The 22,424-nt window shown below is 44.4% G+C and overlaps 1 protein-coding gene across 2 annotated transcripts in view; it reads left to right on the forward strand.

Annotated features, from left to right (window-relative positions):
- The window catches only part of LOC133970389 (membrane-associated guanylate kinase, WW and PDZ domain-containing protein 3), a 130,254-nt gene that overhangs the window by 69,710 nt on the left and 38,120 nt on the right, over window positions 1-22,424 (forward strand). For both annotated transcript variants that reach the window (XM_062407191.1, XM_062407199.1), the window contains exons 2-3: window positions 12,157-12,273; window positions 21,564-21,683. In XM_062407191.1, coding sequence (XP_062263175.1) covers window positions 12,157-12,273; window positions 21,564-21,683 — 237 coding nt within the window. The remainder of the gene's footprint in view (window positions 1-12,156; window positions 12,274-21,563; window positions 21,684-22,424) is intronic.

Raw genomic sequence — 22,424 nt, forward strand, 5'->3', positions numbered from 1 at the left:
TCTGTGTTGGAAAACCTCGAAGAATTTTTTCCTCTAACGCAGAATAAAAGGAACTGGGTCTCCATCCAGGAGCCACAGCTCTGGGTGGCTGCGTTCGAAGGCCGATTGTGTCATAATGATGCGAATAGACTGTCCCGTTTCAAAGAGTCGGACAAATGCATCAGAGAAATGCATCCCTCCATCCCGAGACACAAACAATTGGATCGTTCTCGAGCCATCGATTTATTGCACTAAGCGAGGAACAAGACGCACGGACAGGCGGTGGTCTATCGGCAGAAACTTGGACTATGGGCAGAGAAGGTCTCTGGTTCGTCTCTGGTTCGACTCCACGGAGAGACAACAAAAGACCAACCTGGATTGATCTGTCCAAAAATCCAAGAGTCTCCCTACCCTGTCTAGTGCTCCCGAGCAAGGCACCTTACTCCCCCAACATCTGCTCCCCGAGCGCCGTACATGGTCGCTCACTGCTCTGTGTGTCCTGCACCAGATGGGTCAAAAGCAGAGATCAAATTTCCCTACCTGCATGAGTGTGCCTTTGCATGTCTGTGCATGTGTTTGGGACTAATAAATGCATCTTAATCTTAATCTTAATCTTAATCTTAGCCTTCAACACAACGGAACATCCGAGGATTGGTTAAAAAACCAAGGGGTGTTAAATCTTTCTCCTCGCAACAGAAGCCCCTACAGAAATCCTCTGTGGACCCGACGCTTCGGCCTTCACAGTCTACGCAGCTCACACAGACTGTCTGACCCTGAATTTCGACACAGCCACTTTCACGAGTCTAATTTTAAATTAGTTACATTTTTTCTCAAACCTCTTACGTCCATGATTCTGTTTTGATCTGGAAAGTGGCCTTGATCGTCTTCACATCTTCACATCGTGTGTGTTTCTAATATTTTACTAATCTCTTAACTATGCATGACCAGAGCTCAGATATTCTTGGACAACTCCAAGAGCAATGTACACACTCCATGCTCCAGCTGTCACTTCACATTTAACACACAATGTCGATCTACCCGGACCCATTTCTCCTTATTGCTCGAGTTGTGCTAAGTTGCCTGTGAAATACTGGATTTCTTTGAATGCCTGTGTGCGTCTGTAAAGGAGGAAACATGTTTGTGTGTTGTCTGAGCACAATGGGCTTTCATGAGATGACCCGTTGCCCCCAGGATGCTCTTTGCTCACTCGACAATAAAGTGCATGGTATTGGAGGCGATGGCCCGGCACTTCAGGCCGCTCGGCAAATGACGACCCTCACTTCTCCACGAGGAGCAGCCACGATGAAAGAGAAAGTGCAGGCAGAGCCTTTTCGCCTGGAGAAGAGAATTAGACGCTGAGCTGCACCTTTTGTTCACCGTCTTTTTTATTTATTTTTTTGATGGAAAACAAATCCGCAATGACTTGTCCTTCAGTCCAGACCTTGGGAAGTTACTTTTACAGATGCACTGTAATGATGCATAGAAAAGAGAGAGAGAGAGTGACACACAGATCCTTGCTCTCACACACAAGCACACCGTTCTCCCCCTTTTCACTTTCTTTCCTCTGCAGAGTGTGACGAGCAGGACGGCCGCCGCTCACACGTCTCATCACCGCAGGAACAATCACGGTTCTATTTCAAGCGTTATCTTCGCCCGGGTGTGCGTGTGGTTGAATTAATAATATGATCCTCCGACAATCAGTCTTAAACGCCTCACGGAGAGCGAGGCAGAGAAACGGTGAGCCAGAGATGGCCCAGCGTTAACGAGCACTTTGTAGTTTGACTCTTATCTGCCGCCGTTGAGGAAGATGGCGGCGATAGCCCACGTTGCTCTCATCATCCCCTGACGGCTTGCAGGATTAATGGTGAAACCGCAGACTACGGCACTCGACAGCCATCTTGGGTTAAGGATGACTCAGCCCTTTTTCCTTCTCTTTGTAGACTCATTAGACATCATAGGGACGTCTGATGAGCTCAGCACTCGTGATAATGCACAGAAATTAGCTATGCAGGGTTGAGTAAACACTATTTTAAGGCGGCCTTCACCTGAGCCTGTTTCCCCTCAACCTGCTGCAGCACTGAGGGAGCCGGCTGCCATGTTCCCCAGCGAGGTGGCTGTGTTCACGGGGCCTGGGTGTGACATGTTAAAGAGGAAAACAAAGTTCCATTAGATGGGAGGGAGCTGTAAGTGCTGGAGATAAGGGTTTTATTCCCGTGTTCCTGCAGCGCCCCAGCATGTTGCTTCCACCTCATTTCAGTGGCTAATATGTTGCTTCTCCTGCTGGTTTCCCTCCGCTCTCAATAATTCAACACGTCTGGCAGAGTTCTCGCTCTATGGGAAAAAAAAAAAAACACAACTTCACTTTTATGGAGACATGATTTGACAACAAGTTTGGGATCAGAACAGGGTCACACTTGTGCTTTTAGATACAACCTGAAAACTAATTTCTCTGCAGCAGGAACAGTGTTTGCATGCCTTTTTTCCTGGTGTAGTTCTGCATGTGAAACAGGTGAAAGTGGAAAGAGAGAGAGAGAGAGGGAGGGAGGGCGATCCACATCAGCAACAACAGGGGTTTCCAAACGGAGAGGCACAGAGGATGCACACGATCGAAGGGAAACAACTCAGCGCTCTCTGATGCGTCTAGATTCAGTGTAGATGATTTATTCTGAAAGGAAAGTGTCACATAAAGTACAGGATGGATGTATTTTTTGAAAGGGGGAATAAAACACAGGTGATGTTTGTCGAACAAACACGTCAGTCAAATCTGAAATATTAAAAAGGTTTTCTTCCTCTCGTGGAAACGGCTGCCTTCGTGTTTTCTCCCTATAGCGACTTGAATATCTCAGCAGCTGTTGGATGGATCTCCACGATATTTGTTTATTAGCATGCTAATATGCTAACCGCCATGAGAACTTGAGTACGTTTTTGATTAGCTTCAAGCAAAGCTGTGCCCTGTAGACTATATATATATATGGATGGATGAAATGACGGTTCCCCAAAATGAATCCAAACAATCTGGATCGCCCCCTGGTGGCTGGTTACAGTACAGAGGATAAATGATAAGAGGATAAATGATAAGAGTCTAATGATGAGGGTTTTGCGCACATGTTGTCTGAGCCGGATGCTAAGTGAGGACGCACATGGGTTTCAGAGTGTGTGTGTTTGTGTGTCCGTGCCTGTGTGAGTTCATTCTCCAGCTGCCTCGTTCTGCACAGACCACATTAATGATGGAACAGAGGCCTGGGCCATAGACTGCTCATTAAAGACAGAGTAGAGGGAGGAATGTGAACTGGAGACGAGCCAGACTGTGAGACAGCAAAAAAAAAAAGAGATCTGGAGATAAAGATTTGAGAAAAAAAACAACAACAAAGGTATGCAGAGGCAGCGCAAAACAGAAAGGACCTCACTCCTCCCTCTCACCACCTCTTTGTACCCCCCCCCCCCCCCCTCTCTGGGACCAGGACTTCTTCCTCCTCGCGTCACATCAACAGCAGCTCTTGCAACCTGCTGTTGATGCTGCTGTTAATTCGTAACGCCCCCGCTCACCCGGCCCACCCTTCCACTTCTGCTGAGTTGGGCCGATCTTGCCTTACCCTCACTGGAGGAAAGTCATCCCTCCTTCTCCTTCGTGGGGACGGGCAGAAGCGAGAGAATGAAGGGCACAGGAAAGGAGAGGTGGGGCTAGTTGAGTTAGATACAGAGGCAGATGTGTGTGATATCACAGATTCTACGAGGGGATATTTGTCTTATTTGTCGTCTTTTATTGTCGAGCGCCTGACCTGTGCACATGCGGCTCGTTGTGTTGGCAGGAAGGAGGAAAGCATTTCTGATTTAATGTGATAAAAGGTAATAAACCATCATTTCCGTTTTTATAATATTTGATATAGTGGTGTGCCAGTTTTAAACCTGCCACTTTAGAATGAGTAGTTTTCTTGTAGTTTCCTTGTCTCGATGCTCCGGAGGTTCTTCCTAACCATTCCTTGTCGTTTGTGAGTCCTCAAACACACCCACAATATACTGTCACTTATTTATTGCTAGCGTCCAGGACATACCTTTTTGTGAACATTCTATGGGGCAGAGTGAAGTGAGAAAACTTGGTGTTCATCCTACCTGGTTTATCTGAAATGACGATTTTATAGTCAACGTTTTTCATGAAGTTAATCTTCAAAATTCACGTGTGTGTATTCAGTTTATATTTGAACAATTCACTGAACTGCTGTTGCGTGTCGACTATTTCAAAGGTCCGTCGACAAAATCTTCAGACCCAAGTTCACATTTTGTCAAAACAAAAGCTCTGTAATATATCGATATAAAGCGATGCTGCAGCCAAACGAACATTGTGCTTTTACTTTGAAGACAATATTCAAAAGACAAAGACGCTCTTTGAATGTTGCTTCCATGACGAAGATCAGATCCACACACCTGTGAATATCCTTTTGTCCAAAGTGGTCAAATAACAATTATCCACTGGGACCGATCTTACTGAGCCTCCAGTTGCCGATGGTTCACCTCGGTCATCTGAGGACCTAGAAGAAGACATGACGCTGTCTGCTGGGCTGCCCCCACTGACTGCAAGGCGCTCTCCGCTTGTTTAGTCATATTTTATTTATACTGAACGTATCGTTGTGGCAGATAAGACACACAGTTCTCCAGATAAGTGAGCCACATACAGACAGGCTCACACACTCAACTAAACATCGCCCTGGAACACTTTAATTTGTTGAAGTCGTGCCAACATCAAAATCACAAATCTAATCACACGCCGACATTTTTCATTACACATTTGTTTTTCTCCTCGTTGTGTTTTTTTCTCCCCTTCCTCATTTACTTCATCCTTTTAATCCTCTTATGCCAGACCCCTGCCCCTGTGCTGAGATGAGGTGAAATGAAGTGTGCAGAGAGCGGTTTGGGCGTGTGAGGCCACTGCCTGTTTAACTTTGCATATCTCTGCAGCCAGCCAGCCAAGCAGACAGACTGGAAACACGGCTTCACGGTGGCCATCAGGCACGCCGCTCCACTCCTCCGATGCAGAATCCTCCGGCCGTAGTAACACTCCACATGCCGGTTATACAAAGTGAAGAGAACTCATCTGACGCTGCTGCATGAGGTGTGAGATTATAAACCGGGGCTCACGGCGCCACGCTCGCATTTTCTGCTTCCTTCAGCGGAGTCACCGAGATGCCCCCTGATCCCTGTCTCACCTACAGCTGTCGGAAAAAATTGAGCTCAGCCTCGGATACAAACTCGCCACTCAACGGTGCCCTGCGGAAATTTTTGTCCCCTAAAATGGCCACAGTAAGCTGCAGGGTTAGAACAGGATGAAGGACGTTTCTGAGAGGGGGGAGGCGCTGGTGGAGGAGGAGGAGGAGGAGGAGGAGGAGGAGGAGGAGGAGGAGGAGGAGGAGGAGGGTGACAGGAGAGTGATGAGAGCAGCCAAACCACAAGTCTTGCAGGTATTGGTGCCCCGTGCTTGACTGAGTGCCACAGGGGACGAACAGAGACTGATGAAGAGGATGTTGTTGACCTGTCAAACAGGAGGTGATGGATTGAGAGAGGGGAGGCCAGGATTATTGGGAGGAGGGGAGTGGGGGGGGGGGTACAGTAGAGTCTGTCGAGAGAGGGGCTTGAAAGCACAGAGAGTAAGAAGCACCTGCAGGTAAAGTCTCAGGAAACCAGAAAACTTTATAACAAATGACAAGAACAAAAACTGTGAGTGTAGTTGTGATTTTCAGTCCGTATCTTACATTCCTGCATCAGCTAATTTGCATATATACAAACACATATTTATAGTCATAATGAACAAACACACACTCATCATAGTCTGTGGGAGACTCTTCTACACATTTTGTGTCGAGGATATTGACAAACTGTTGGTGCATGAAATAGGCAGAGAGGAATGTCTGTTCATTTATTCCAGCAAATTAAATACCTGACAAGTACTTTGTCACATTCATGCAAAAAATAAATTAGCCAATAAATTCGCAATTTTGCTCATGATGGTGTAATTTACTGAGAAATATTCGACTGAAGGCCAGAACACAGCATCGAATTACATGTCTCTCTGATGATGGTTTTGTAGAGAAGAATAAGAGCTAAGAGTAAAATATTCAAACCCAATAATTATTCTTTTTAGTTGCACTATATGCAATATTTCCACTTTCCATAAACATATGCATATCTGTTTTTATACACATGTATATATACTATATACTATAATTAAAGTTAGTTAATGAAAACTTTGGGTTAAACACTTGATTTTTTTATGAAATTCTTTGGGTTTGAACAATTTGCAAATACCGTTATGTAGCATGATAGCATTTAAATGACAAAGCCCCCTAGTGGCCAACACGAATAATGAGTCTCTGTCCGTCAGAAGCAAAGAAAGAAATATTGTGACATTGATCTGCAGCCAGAGAATCTGCAGGAGGTTCGGATGCTTGGACCGAAAACAAAACCCTGGTGCTCTGGTTCCTTGTTCTCAGTCAACATGAATGATTCTGGTTATGTAACCGACGTCCTCCAACACTGACCAAGTGGTGACATATTTTGTTGTTTCTGGTGAGAGCAGCTTCAGATTACTTATATAAAGCATGTTTCTCCAGCAAATAATTCAAGCGCACTCTGTTATGTTATGTTATGTTATATACTGTCGGACGTGAGAAACAGAGATTGCAGACTTTTACACGTTCCTGTCATACATGTTGTCGCCTGTGTCCCGGAGCTTGATGTGTAGACTGTGTGTCAGTGGTTGACCCAGTGCACTGAGACAAACCCCCCACACCTGGTGACATATTGGTTGTTCAGAGAACTGGGAATTACTGGAAGTGACAGTCAGACAATAGAGGTAATGACCTCCCTGTGGACGTCCCACTTCCCCCCACCCCCCGGGGTCGCAAACAGAAACCAGGCGTTTGCTCACATTTCACTGTTTGTTGAAAAGACCCATATAGAACATGCAGATATATGTTATGGTAAAAACATTTTCTTATCATGCGTTCGATAACAAGGTTGATCCTGTTCTGTGTGACACTGGCATTTAGTGAATATGAAAGCAGCAGTCGTGTTGCTTAGCATCTCCTGGTTTTATTCAGTCTTGTCCATAGACTGCAGATAAAGATGGCTGACGTGTGTTCACTTCCTCCAACTTTAGCAAAATAAAACCAAAATACCAACCCCCCCCCCAAAAAATTTTTTTTACCTAAAGTTACCACTGTTTGTATACCCTCCTTTCTTGCTGACAGTGATGTCAGATCTTAAAAGTGTTGATCTAATTAAAAGGTGAGAAGTGACGTGATGTGTCTCAGCCTTACATAATCAATCTCCCTGTGAGCCTGCGTTTTCTGACAATAACACGTCGGCTTTTGCGATTCACAGCATCTTCAAATAGATGCACAACTTATGTGTGTGTGTGTGTTCGTGTGTGTGTTTGTGTGTGCGTGTTTGAGCTGCAGAACGTCTTGAGCCTGGAGTGTTAATCTGTTTCTGTGGCTTCTGAGCGAGGTGTTGCTCTAAGTGAGGATGCTAACAGTCTGCCGCTCCACCGGGGGTGCCAGCCACTGCTTCTCTCACTGCGGATATGAGTCTCCGGTGATGTAGAGGGGGAGGTTTACTGCTGATGCCAGGTGGAATGGCATCACGCTGCCGGAGGATTCCCACGGGTGGCTCTGCTCTTCTCCCTGCCGTCGCCTCGTGGTAAAAATGAAAAGGCAGCGGAGTCGCTTCAGATCCGACTCCCTCAAAGCATCAGCTTACATTAAAGAGATCCACAGGACATATATGAAGAATAAATTGACTGAAAACATCTGTTCAATAGTTCCTCAAAATCTCTCTGTCTTTACGTCTATCTTCGGCTTCACAGGACTCACAATGTGTTCAATATGAGAAACTTTGAATAAAGTGATGGGCGGAGCTCTGTGGCGCAAGTGGTGTTGTCAATCACGACAACCGACGACAACAATTGATTCACCAGATGAACGAAAAGTATCTTATTCTGCCGTCTGAGCGTTGTACGATCATTTCATCCTCTAGTGACAGTATCAGGAATTGAAATGATCATTATGGTAAAATATATGGATCTACGTCTGTGTATGCACAAGCCTGTTGTGATGATGTAGATGTGTTAGTGTGTCTTCACACATTTCCTCTTTCCAGCCGATTCTAATTATCGCACTAGCACAGGAGGTAGGAGACTCAGGCACCGATTCCGAGGTGGAGCTTGAACCGTGTTTTAATCCATGCGGCTCCATTCGTAGGTGTTTTTCAAATACTTGTTAGTTTATTCACAAACACTTTATTCATCCTTTTATATTCGGTTATCGTTTTCTTCTTGACACGTCCAATCTGGCAACAGTGCTCCGTGTGCTATCTGCAAACAAACAAACTGCCGATGTGAAGGATTGTAAAGCAACGAAAGGTGATGGATGAGACCGAACTCGGCCCTCGATGAATCCCTATTGTCAGAGGACAGTTTGTGCATCCCTCTGGCTGTGCTGCGGAGAACTATCCTCCAAGTGAGTGGATGGCTGATGAGGCACAATGGAGCCCATTGAGCCCCGACGCAGGAAAAATGAGGCCTGCTACAATAGCAGTGTTATCTGCAGGGAGGAGGAATGAGAGACTTCTGTGATGCGACAGCCTCACTAACAGTCTCTGACAGGACCCGGGACGCCACAAAGAGCGCACTGTGCCACTGTACTCGTGATGAACAGATCAGAGAGTGTGTGTCGGTGTGTGTGTCTGTGTGTGTGTGTGTGGTTGTTATTCTCTTTTATTTATCCAGTGAGGTGTGACTGAGCATCCTCTCTCTGCTGCATTATAGAGTCGGACACATTCACACCTGGTGGTTCCACGATGCAGCCACACACATCTCTGCTGTGTGTGTGTGTGTGTGCGTTTGTGTGCGTGTGTGTTACAAAGCGCTCTGAACCACAGTAAGAGGATGCAAGCAGGCTTTCATCATCAAACAGAGAGTTTCATCATCTGGAATGCAAAGTTGTATGGTCGGCCATTACGGGTTCAACGTGCACCGTGCTATTTGATGTGATTGGCTCACACTCTGGGAGATTCTGAGCTGAGGAAAAGATCAAAAACGAGTGTTGTCAACTTTATGTGTAGCGCCCTGGTATCACATGCACGGCCTCAGTGAGCCTGGCAGACCCACTACATCAATGATTCGTGACCCAGCTCCAGTTAAAGGAAAAACAGCTGAAAAAGAAAGTGCCGGCCCTTGAGGAGGAAAAGCAAAAAGAAGACCCTTCGAACTGAAGAGGAGGAAACTGAAAGAGGGAAAGCAAAACTACTTAGTTTGTTAATCTGTTTATTTATTCGATCAGAGACAAAGCTCATTAATCAACAGACTAAATACTGCAAATGAGACAGAATCAGCTGTGTTAGCTAATATCCATCTGTTGTCCCTGTCCCTATGACCTGTCTTACATAACAACAAATAACCATGCATAATTCATGTGCATTATGTATCTACCAAACTACCTGGACAACAAACACACAATTAAAACACTACGGCCGACAAAAACACGCAAATCACACATGATTGTTGCTGCAAGATGCATATCATACATCATCTCTTTTTTCTTAATTCAAGTTCTATATATTTCGTTTCTATTCTTGATTTCTTTTATAGTTAATCATAATTTAGTTCATGGTTGATTATCAAGGCTTAGTTACATTTCTTTTTCTCTAGGGTTTGATCTTAAATCCTTATTTTAGTCAACATTTTGGTTCCCCGAAATGTTTCACTCCCTGATATTAGAATCCAGTTTGCTCCCTAACTGGGTCCATATGGGTCCGGGTCTCCTACTGGACAGTCTGGGTATTTAAGTTTAATCCCTGGAAAACTGCCGAACTGCCGAACTAAACAAATTCACTGTGGATTTTATGCCTTAAAGTTGTGAACGAAACTGTTTTGAAGCTGACTTTGTCGAATCCTCCGTTGGAAGCCACGGAATGTCCCTGTCCCTCACAAACATATGGAGCCCATGTACTTTGTGGAAACGGCCTTATGTCCCCGAAAAATCCCCCGTGTGTGTGGGAGCTGAATTCGAAACAAAAAACCGATAGATGAAACTGCCAGATTGGTCCTCGGCTCCCCGAAGTCTCGCTCTGCTCGCCTGCCACACCAGCTGCAGTGCAACCCCGTCCTGGAGAGACAGACGGAGAGCACACAACCTTTTATTCTGAAAAGCCAGGCCCGCTGGGATGGCGGTTCCTAAAACAGCGTCAGATGGCAGCGGGGCCTGCGGACGCCAGGGGCATTCTGATGTGAGCCGAGCGAGCGGCGGCCCCTGAAACTTGGAGAGAGAGTTTAGAACACAAAAAAACTATGAAGGCTGCACTGTCACTGTTTTAGTTTCTGTCGCGAGGTTGAGGAGGAGAAGAGGATTTGACGGGGATGCTGAAATGTTCCCAGAGTTTATCATGAGTCCATCTCCCCTTGGTTAACACATCTCCCCTGTCTGTTAGCACGAACAGTCCGTCCACACTGACAGGATGTGGTGTTTAGTCCTGCTGTTTGGTATGCAGAGCAATGCAGAGCAATGCAGAGCGGCGTCCCGCTGAGCAGAGTTTGTTGTGTGCGTGTATAGCACAGAGACAATAGGGGGAGAAACGGAGAAGAAGTGATTATGTCTCTGTAGTCGAGCTGCTTCAAAGGCGACTCGTCTTCGTCTGTGAAGGGACGAAGACGAGACGCTGAAGATCTCCTGGTGTTTTCCAAACTTCCTCATCGTGTTCGTTCCTCCTCTGCCTGCGTGTGACGACTCTGAAGTCGTCCTCCTCTGCCTCAAACTTTGGATGAACCTCCTTTGTTTTTACAAAGGCTTCTGGGAGGCGAGAGCAGAGGCGAGATCTCTGCAGATTTTCTTATGGGAATGGCTGCCGCCTGAGTTCTGAGGTTGTGGCATTGCACACGCGGCTTTGACGGAAAGTTTCTGAGGCTCGTGTGGTTTGTGGGGGAAGCTGTTAAGACAGTCGTCAGCTTGGCTGTTTGGATTCCAGATCGGTTTGTTTCAGGCGAATGGAGGCAGTGATTTCTAGATCAGTTCAGTCCAGCTAATATATATATATATATATATATATATATATATATATATATATATATATATATAATATATATATATATATATATATAAGTGTGAGGAAAACATCTAGCACGTTGCTGTGAGTGCTTCTCGGTCCGACGTCCCTGTGTTACCTCTCTCTCACAGCCGAAATCTCCATTTACCCTTAATGATTGAAGTGAATTTCACGGAAAAGATCTGAATTTTCAAAATCTGCTAAACCTTCATCCTCCCCCTCAATCCCCTCAGTGATCAAACTGGAATCAACAAGGGTTTAATCTCTCAGTTGGAACAAACGATACAGTGCATTTATAATTTTTTGTTATTATTTAAACCACGTTGAGTTTATCCGACAAGTTTGGAGAGAGTTTCACTTATAGTTCTTTTTCTCCAATCTGAAATGTTATTACGTGAAACCACACGAACCAACTAGAGTAGAAAAAAAACTCTGCCAAGGCCCAACACTCCTAAAGAGGCACCACATTTCATATAGATATCAGATCCCCCTGAATGTGTGGGACTTTTTATTTCCCCCAGAAAATAAGAATAAATGCAAAAACAAATGCAGAGTTTTATACAGATCAGTGTATGAGCAGTGATAACATGTATTTTACAGAAATCGTTATCTCCCAAGTTGTTTCTTCTTCTATTTGTTTGTGTTTTGTGAAAAATAACGGTTAAACATCAAGTACATTTATTTGGTTTTTATGATTTGATTATTTTTAAGGAATCATCGCCATTTTAAATATATGTTTTTATTTCTTTGTTTCTTTTACATTTTTTGCCAAAATCCATTGTGGATATAGTCTCTTATAAAATTGTCTTAAACTGAATTTATTTATGATCAAAATCCTCGATCAAACGTCACTTTATGATGTTAACCTCTCGATATCGGTGAAAATACTCAAAACATGTCCCACCCCCCGCCGCAGTGGGATACCTGTCCGGTGAAGTAGAAGAACAGTGTGATTCAGCCGGGGGAAGTTATCGATCACTCGTGTGAGGCTTCATGTCACTCCGATGGATTTCCTTTTAGACACAGACGCTTCAGCAGGAGAGCACCAGCATGTTTGTATTGACCCTGTTGCCCGTGTCTCTGCAGGTAAAGTGCTGAACTCGGACCTGCGCCACTACCTCAGCCTGCAGTTTCAGAAGGGCTCGCTGGACCACAAGCTGCAACAGATCATCCGGGACAACCTCTACCTACGCACCATCCCCTGTAAGTACATCGTGGAGGACCGCATCAGCAACTCCTTAATTCACTGCACTCAGAAAACCCCCCTGAAAGCACCGAGCCTGCCAGGAAGGAACAATGCAGACCTGCTTTCAGTGCATATGTGTTTTTATTTGTACACATGGGAAGAATCAAGATGTTGTGTATGTGCAAAGCGCAGCAGGAAATCCATCCCACTGGAAGCAGCATTAATCTGTTTCCTTTGTGGGATGTGTAGGTCTACACACACACACACACACACACACACAGACACACACCCACACACACCACACACACACAAACATTCCCATGCTCTCACAACTGTCTGTCACACACTCCTCAAAATGCACACACACGTACCAGAGCAATCCAACCAAGGACATCTCTCTAACCCCTGTGTGACTCATCTGCTCGCGTGTCGTATCAGCAACGTGATCAAAGTCATTTTCTCTCCTTAAATAACCCGGTGTTTGCTCCCCCCCCCCCCCCCCTCGCCAACACGCCGTATGGTGGCAAACTGTTGTTCTTTGCCGAGACCAGTTATAAAGCGGTAAATAAAAAAAAAAGTGGGAGCCGCGCGCTGTCTGGAATCACTGAGGAGGAGCTGAGCAGGTTCATTGATTTGCTTCCTACTTCTCTTTTTTAAATCAAGAGTCAGATCTACAAAGCAGCTGCTGATATAATGGTCTGTGAGCAGGTTGCTGCATAACAGAGTGGATGACGTTGAAGCATCAGTAGGCTCCAGTTTGCTGTTACCATGCAAACTGTAAGAAGTCACCTCCCTGCAGCTGAGAGCCCGACGCTCCTCCTCAGCCTGACGCCCGTTCATGAGCCTAAATATTGTCATATTTTTGAAAAATGAAAGCATGAAAATTACCTAAAATTAGAGCATCAAGGCTTTTAGGGCAGTTAACGTGCAGATCAACATCCTGGGTAAGGATTGCGTGGGTTTGCAGGAATGCAGATTATTTGCTGCAGTGGTGAAAATGTCTCTAAATTTAGAACTCCATATTCTTTTTGAGACTTTTTCAAGTGGACGGCATGTGTCTGCTTCCATTGACATTTCGAAATTTCTGTTTATTTGTATTGATTATTGATTTAAAAAGGTGGAGTTTCTTCTAAGGGCCTGAATCTAAGTTGTTTTCAAATCACCTCAACAGAAGACGGCACTCTGACGCAGCGTGTGTCAGCAACTCTGAAACTTCAGTGATTTACACGTTGGCCTGAATAGTTCCCACGTCCTGCTGCCGCCGTCATCGAGTGGAGTCAAGGCTTTAGTCATATGTAGAGCGACTGCTCCTGGGGCGATGACAGACTCCTAGGCACAGCACTGTCACAAACAAGCAGCGTCTCTGCTCCCCCCCCCCCCCGGTGACTGGGAGTCGCTCTGTCGTGTTCAGAGGGACCTCGCAAGCACAAGTGTGAAATTCTTCAGGAAATAAGCTGCTTACCTTTCATGTATATTTCATTTCTTCACTCTGCAGGGGAGGGAATATTCTTATTTTCTCTTCTCTTCTCTTCTCTTCTCTTCTCTTCTCTTCTCTTCTCTTCTCTTCTCTTCTCTTCTCTTCTCTTCTCTTCTCTTCTCTTCTCTTCTCTTCTCTTCTCTTCTCTTCTCTTCTCGCTCTCCCTCTTTCTTTCATCATATACCTGTGAGTCACATCGGGAGTTTTGCTGTTTCATGGACTGTTTAGTTCACCTTGAAGTTCAGGAGCACTTTAACTATCTCAGGTCAGTGTCAGTGGATGAACATTTTAAGAAAGCTACAACAACACATTCAGAGGACGCCTCCCATGCACACAGACACACACACACACACACACACACACCCACACACACGCCTCCCTGCACACACACATTGTACAGAAACCTCCATATTAGCTCCCGCCCCGAACGTGGCTTTCTCTTGGAGGTTTTACGGCCTCCGGTCACCATCCATCACCGGCAGCTAGTGGGCTCGCTGCAGGACTCTGGCTCTCTAATCCCCTGCTTGAATTACCGTCTTAATGAGCAGGAGACCGGGACTCGCACGGTGACGGCACCTCCATCAGTCACTCGCCCGCTGTCACTCTCCCATCCTTCACCCTCTCTGTTTCACACTCGCTCTTTCTCTGTTTCAATTACCTCTCCCTGCCCTTTCTGTTCCCAGCTTGGTTTACTCTGCTTTTCCTTGTGAATGCAGCTTTCTCTGTTGTGTACATCATGAAATCAATAACTAATGTGGCCTTTGCAATCTGCTGACTATGGCACTTTATATAGTATATTATATATATGTTTCTATATAACGTTGTATTATCTGTATGATATAGTGCAATGTGTTCCTTTTTACTTGTATTCAACATTTACGCACCAACCTAGCATCCTTACTTGTGCTGAGTTTTGTACAATGAAATTTATTTTCTAAAGTTTTAAAAATTCAACAAAAACCAAAAGATAAAACAAATCAAGACTTAAACCTTAAATAGTTAAAACATCTGTTTATTATTTATATATTCAGCTGACCCCATATTGAGCTCTGGCATCAGCCAAATTAATATAAACTGCACATACCTGTCCTTCAAAGTATTAACTATCCTTCTATCCATCTCTTAATCCATTATCTATACATCCTCTGAGGGCTGAAGTGAGGTGCTGCCCATAATCCCACTGACATTGCGCGAGAGGCGAGTTACTGGACAGGTCACCAGTATATCTCAGGGCCAGCTTACAAAGAAACCAGTCACTCTCACTTTGACACCTTCGGTTAATTTAGTAAAATCTACGCCAACACGCAGAAAGACCCCGGATTCGAACCGGGGACCTTTTCACTGGGAGGAGACAATGCAAGTTTGAAATTCTAAATCTGGGAGGATCAACTCGGTGGGAGCAAAGATACAACCATCTTCTCTGGATGCAGGACACGAGGCAGAAAACCGGCTGAGCTGACATTTAACACAGTGCAGAGCAGCGACCAGACAAGCTGCTCTTTGAGTAATGGGCTTTTCTTTTTCACAACTCCCGAAATCCACTCTACCTCATCTCAACGCATTTATTTTCCTCGATGGCAGCTCCAGCCCTCTAAACACGCGGCTCAGGCTCGACTCCTCATCTTTTAGGAGCTGTGCCCCAAATAATGGACGTTTTCTAAGGGTAAGAAATCAATACTCGGGTGGAAGTAGCCAAGGCAGGAGGAAGGAGCAGCCACAGGATAAATAAAAACATAGATCGGTGTAAATGAGCATATTTGAAGTGGAATTTATCCCCGAAATGTGTTTGACAGCCACACAAGCAGCGAGAGGATTAGCAGAGATGGTTTGTGTCACTGTGCCAGTCGTCCACTTTAGTTAACTACCAGCCAACACTGCTGATCTGTGTCCCAGCAACACCTCAGGGTCAATTCTGCTGAACCGGCCAAAATGAAAAGTATTAGTTTCTACTTTTAGGTCAGTCCTGGGTAGTTCATGTTAAAAGACGAAGGACAGAGCAGATACAGAGGGGAGCCACGTCTTTGTGGTCAGGTGGGCGGTGGTAAATCCTTGAGTCTCCCTCTCTGGGTTTCTGGGGGATTGGCTACATCTCATATCTGGATTTCTTTTGAAAACACTGTGGAGGCTCCCGAGAGCCCCGGAGAGGACGAGGAGGAGGAGGATTTCTCTGAGATGGCGGCGAAGCCCAGGGTCACGTGCCGTCCCTGGACTCCCCGCCGAGATCAGAGATGGGCAGAAAGAGTTTGATCTCACACAGGCGCTCTATCTCTCTGCTACACACACTCTGTTGGCACAGGTACACATGCCCAAGTGATGCAGGGACGGAATCTGTGACCTTTCTACTCCGACAGATGCTGTTGTCATATCAGCAGCCTCCTCCTCCTCCTCCTCCTCCTCCTCCTCTTGCTCCTGTATTTTAGGATAAAAGAGAAGAAGGTTGTAAATAAGTTGTTTAGTATTTCTTGTTAAATGTTAATAGGTACAGAGCGCTGCACATAACAGCGGCACAGTCACCCAGGTGGCAGACCTCGCCTTTGTCATTTGCCAAAAAACATTCCCCTCTTTTCTTTCTCGCCATTTCGACAGCACAGCCGTGAGCCATCTTTATTCATTTTGTTTTTAACCAATATAAAAACTTTGCACAAATTCACAATGTTAAATTCATGGCCTGCCTTTTCTGACTGAGTAGCTCTAATGTTTCCGTCGTGACATCCTCTCTCAGTCCAGGGGGTTCCAGTAAGTAGGTCTCAGCAGAGCACAGGGCCTCAGACCTCACGAGCTGGAGTCCACATTAGTTTCAGCCCAGTGTGTGGACGCACGTGGACTCAGCCTCAGTTCACAGTCTTTTTACATTTTAACGAATAGATTCCCATTGTTCCGAAGAGACGATACTTTCATCTATAGAAACTAATGTGGTCCAGTTTATACATTTTGTAGGAAAAATACTTGTGACCAGTTATTTTGTTCATGTATGTATTCACCAATTTTCAAGTTTCAAGAGTTTATTGTCAAATGCACAACGATAACAGGAAGCAGTCGCTGACAATGAAATTGTTTGTTCACAGGCTTTCTTATAGCAATGCTCAGAATATTACAAGCAAAAAAATATTGAATAAAATAGAATATCAAAAATTTAAAATAGAAAATACAATATATATATCTGAATATATATAAATACATATACACCCGAAGAAGAAGAAATAGTGCAATTACGTGCAATAGTGCAAATATGCTACGGTGCTGGTTTAGTGACCAATATCTGCTTGAAGTGACCACAGCCTTAATAATTCATGAATCATGAATAACTTTTATAAAACATATCTGTAATACTGTTATTTGATTTCTGTTTATTAAAAGATTGCACCTGGGATACAACCCCCCCCCCCCCCCCCGTTATTGCCTTTTGTAAATAATTAATGAAAAAGACTAAACATCAAATAAACATAATCAAAATAATAATAATGTTGATAATAATAATAATAATACATAATATTTGTATAGTGCTTTTAACAACACTCAAGACATTTTACATGATTACAAAAAAACCGATAGAAGTTAGTAGCTACAAATATAACATATTTATCATCACAAATATATTACACACATAGTCATAGTCAAACATTAAAAGCAGTTCAGATGAGGTGGCTTTTGAGTTTTGAATGTTATAACAGTTGAAGGTTCAGTGCAGTTTCTGATTTAAAGGTAAAGACTCTGTCGCCCCAGGTCTGGAAAACCAAAGAAAACTCTGAACTGCCATTTTGCTGTTCTGGCAGGTTCATTAGTGGGTATTGGGGCTTCTTGGCAGATTTCAGGTCTGCATGGGGCAACAAGCTGTTCCACTCGGTACGCTAAGCCAAGCTAACTGGCTGCTGGCTGAAGCTTCATATTTACTGCTCGGCTATAACACTGGTATTGATCCTCTAATCTAATCTGCCTCCGGGCGAGAGAGCAAGTCTTTCCGAAAAATGTCGAACTGGTTTTCCTATAATAACGTAGCTGCACCAAACACTGTGCACGGCCGCCTCTCGTGCACTATTAACCGACACTGTGTGTGTAAAACTTTGTTTGTGACAGAAAATCGTTGCTTTCTTTGATAAAGCGTCTCCATATACAAACTCCTCTCTCGACTGGTTTAATTAACTCGGGTGGATCGACTGCTCTCTCTCAATAAACATGTTTTGTGTAAGCGAGCGGGCGTCTGACAGTTCATCTGAAGACTTCTCCAACGTGTCATTGTCTGCACTGCAAAGGAAATCACAGGGAGACGGTGCAAAGTTCTGCTTTAAGGGATTTGCTGCTCTCACTCAGCTGCACCCTGAACGCTCAGCGAGGCCTCATTATATCGTGTGCGACTGATCCACAATCGGAGGCTTATGGTATATATATCGGTGTGACGCCCAGGATGATGGCTCAGGGAGATACTTGTCAGGTACATAACTGTGGCTCAAGTAATTGGGCTACAGGGGACATTTTTTTTATGGACCAGAGCCAACGCCGGCAGGCAGACAAGTTGGTAATGAGAAGCAGCAGCGGTTCTCACACATGATGCAGTGTGAACTGCTTCTGGTTACACAAGCTGTGGTACCAAGGCGTTGCGTGGAAGGGCTCTGATGGTTTTTTAGTTTTGTTTTAAACCGATTTTTTCCTCCTCTGCTCGGGGGGCAGGGAAACTGTCACAGGCCAATTAGGGTGAAAATATAAGGGCGGAATAACAAAAGGGGACGGCAACATAAAGTCACTTAATAGGCCATCGGGCTATCACAGGCTGCAGAGCGGCTTCCCTGCTAATTGGAGCCGAGTCTACAAGTGTCAGGAAATCCGATGAGGAGAAGCATTAACCAGTTTCCTCAGATTCCGTCATAGTTGTGCCGGAATTTACCATTTAAGGTTGTCTGATGATGTCTGTAATGGTTTTGTTGAAGACGGCATACTTCTGCCAAGGAAGTGGAATACACACACCCACACACACACACACACACACACACACACACACACACACACACACACACACACACACACACACACACACACACACACACACACACACACAGACAGACACACACTCTTTATGAGTATTTCTCAACAGTCCCCTCAGATTCAGTCAGGCTGCACTACATCAGACACTTTCATGGATATTTAAGTTGGATATTTATTCATCAAGATATATGAATTATTTGTTGGGAAAACTGTCAAAAAAGGGTAAAAGTGTTTAAGAAAGTTGAAGTTATTATTATGTCATGGGTTTCCTCTGCATCCTCCCAACAGGTTTGAGTTGTTTATGTGTATTCTTTTCAAAAAACAATAAAACTGATTTGATCTTATTGCCGGATCTGACCCCTGATCCGGATCCGCACCAAAATATATCAGGTTCTACTCTCAGCACATTACCACATCCCTCCACCAGGTTTCGTGGTAATCCGTCCAGGTGTTTCTTCCTAATCATGCAAGAAAACAAATATGGATGAAACCACAACCTGCTGCTCCCCTGTTGGTGACTGATGATCAGTTCCCCTCCTCTCGCCCAATATCAGTCGGGTTCGGCTCCAGGATTCACGGAATAGCAAATGGACGTATTGGATGAATGAAGCTGCTGCTGTTCAGACACATTGAGGATCTCATCACCTGCAGAAGGGATTGAATATTTAATCATTAAAGTCTGACCCTGATCCACCATTTGCTTCTGACTGGCTTGGTTGTTAGTGGGGGGTTTGTTCTGTGTGTGTCTGCAGCCTCCTGTGATGCTGCTGCTCCTGCTCTGATTTCCTCTGACTTTGAAATAGGGTTGATCTGAGATTTTAAATTGCCTGTTTTTCTGAATATAAATTACTATTTACGTTAGACCGCTGCAATCGACCGATGGTCTGCCCCGGTGGTTTCAAAGACTTCTTCATGCACTCCACCCCCCCCTGTCCTCCCCATGACCCTGAGAACGAGTCACCGGGCCGCTTGAATGGATGTATTTGCTCCATAACCATTGGTGACAGTACATTTAGGTGACAGGGATTGCTGTGGAATGTGGCTCAGATGATCGGTTCATGCTGTGGACTTTGTTCAGCCTCCCGGGCAGCAAGCAGCCACTGTCGTCCCTCCTGTCCGGCTGCGGTTATTTCCAGGGAGTTTACAAGTTTGGTGGCGCACCACCTAATTAGCCTTGAGTGCAATCGTGTCACGGCCCTACTTACTTATTCATGGGATACGGTTTACATAATCCTCATGCTAATGCAATCATTTGGTGTCCATTTGTGCCTGGTGGATATTCATCCTGGGAGGAAGAGAACTCCCATCAGTGTCGAAACAGACTGTGGCTTCACCGCAGGAGCAGAATCTGCACTCAGATCAGCCTGGTGTCATTTGCATTGACTCTCCGCTCCATGGGCCTGGGTGAAACTCATCCGCACCAGGAGGCTGCACAACACGTCGCGTTCATCGCGTTTCATAACCCGGATTCACCTCAACTGTTTTCCTTCATTTGATATGTTGTCATCCAGAACATCGCAATTATAACTTTTTAATGCAGTTACTCGTATGGATGAAATTAATGAATTACCCCCCCCCCCCCCCCTTCCGCAAGCCGATTTCAATTATTCATGATTCACAGGATGGCACCAAGTTCTTTTTTGGGGGGTTTTGTCCCTACGATTTTAACATCCACCAAGTCTGTCTTGCACAGAGAGAGATTATAAAGACGTTGTTATAAAGTGAATCCTCTGCGTCAGTCAACCAAACTTTATTTGTATAGCACCTGTCGTACAAGTTATCGCAGCTCAAGGTGCTTCACAGTTGACTGATGAGTCACTTAAGACAAAACTGATAGAAATGCACACAATTAGATTCGATAAAATAGATTTCAATAGTCATACACACAAATCAAAACAAAACAGATTTAAATACATATTAACAGACATTTTAAAGATAGATACTTAATATAAAACAAATCTAACCTAAACAATGTTTTGTTGACTTGTGTACTTACATTGTCCAAATGTTTCCAACAACCCAGATCAATCCCCAATTTTATTCAAGCTAACAGGAGGTTTCATTAATTCCACTTTACCTTCGACCAATTTTTTTCGCTGGAAATGGAACATGATTGTGCATCGTTGTTTGATGCGTAACATGAATCAAACCTTTATATGTTACCTCATTCATAAACATGGACATCGGCACTGTTCCCATGATCCTCCGCTGCCTAATGAAACCATCAAACCAGCTATTTGTCATTGTTCGGATTGAGAGACCCCTAGTGGCCAAAGTTACATATTCTACGTTTAAAGATTTGACTCAAACTAGTGAAGTCAAACTTCAGCAGTCGAACTTATTATGTCAAACATCTCATTGCGATATTGTAAGACAGGACGAATATGTTCAACACTGAACTTGAGTTTAATGGTTGTGTTTTTGTTTTTTGTTCCAAGATTTGGGATTTGGATAAATTTGATTGTCCCACAGTGGAAAGTTTGTCTTGGGCTCTTCACCCATGCTGCAGCCATAAATAATACAAATGGGCCCACACACCTGCATCATGAAAGATAAATAAATGAGATTCAATCTAAAAAGTAATAAAATAAATAAAACACTGGAGCAGCAGCACGAGGCGGCCGGGGTCACGGCAGAGCGCTGCTACCTGATGTGTGAAAAATGGGAAAAGCCTTGAACCTGTTTGTATCTCACTTGATGAGTTGAGTTCAGAACGAGAGAAAAATCCTAAAAGCACTGCACGATGTAAATCCATTATTCTGTTAAAGTCTGCTCTCCTGTTCCATCTCTTTGCACTCAGGCTGCTTAGTGGAACACGTGTGTTGATTCATTTTCTTTTCTCATTTTGTTCAGGCACCACACGGCTTCCTCGAGATGGGGAGGTGCCCGGCATCGACTACAACTTCATCGACGTGGGAGACTTCCGGATCCTGGAGGAGAGTGGCCTCCTCCTGGAGAGCGGCACCTATGATGGTACCTATCACCTCAGTGTTGATGTTATTATTAAAAACCCAGTGTGTGTGTGTGTGTGTGTGGCTGCACTCTCCTAACCACATGATTCAGCCTGACAGCTCTGTGTAATGGAGTGAAAGCTCAATATTCAGTCCTCATAATGCGCAGCCTCCCTTTATGAAATGTGACAAGGGGGGGACAAAATGTATTGATCAGTGAAACCTGATTAAAGACTTGTTGGAAGTCACAGTCAGATTAGCAGCAGAGCTTGAGATAAACTCCACTGGTCAGATTCTCCTCTCTGTGTGTAGAATGGGCGGCTGAGAGATTTACATTTTATTTTGTGAATGGGTGAAGGCATGACTATTGGAAGAACCCATTTTTGGAATGATCCGGATAAGCCGGTGGAACCAGAATTTTATTTAACATTGCAAAATACAATTTCAGCTTTACTAGTGATATGAACGTGATGACTATCCTTCTCGGGGTTTTTGAACGACGGGGTGGCTACATTTTTTAAATACACATATTCCAATTTACTTTTTGTGCTGAATATCTTAGAATATAACTCGTGCTGTTGCCCTTTGGGATTTATATCTCATGAAGATATAGTTTTCTAGGGCGATTCAAAATTAAGGTACTTCAGGTAATCACATTGGTGGGACTTTTAATTAACCATTATAACTGAAAACCTTAATCCCAGTGGGGACTTTAAAATACTACATGTTTTAAAAATGCTAAAATGAGCCCCCGGGAGGGAAT

This window comes from Platichthys flesus, chromosome 2, assembly GCF_949316205.1.
Source record: "Platichthys flesus chromosome 2, fPlaFle2.1, whole genome shotgun sequence".
In the NCBI taxonomy this organism is placed as follows: domain Eukaryota; kingdom Metazoa; phylum Chordata; class Actinopteri; order Pleuronectiformes; family Pleuronectidae; genus Platichthys; species Platichthys flesus.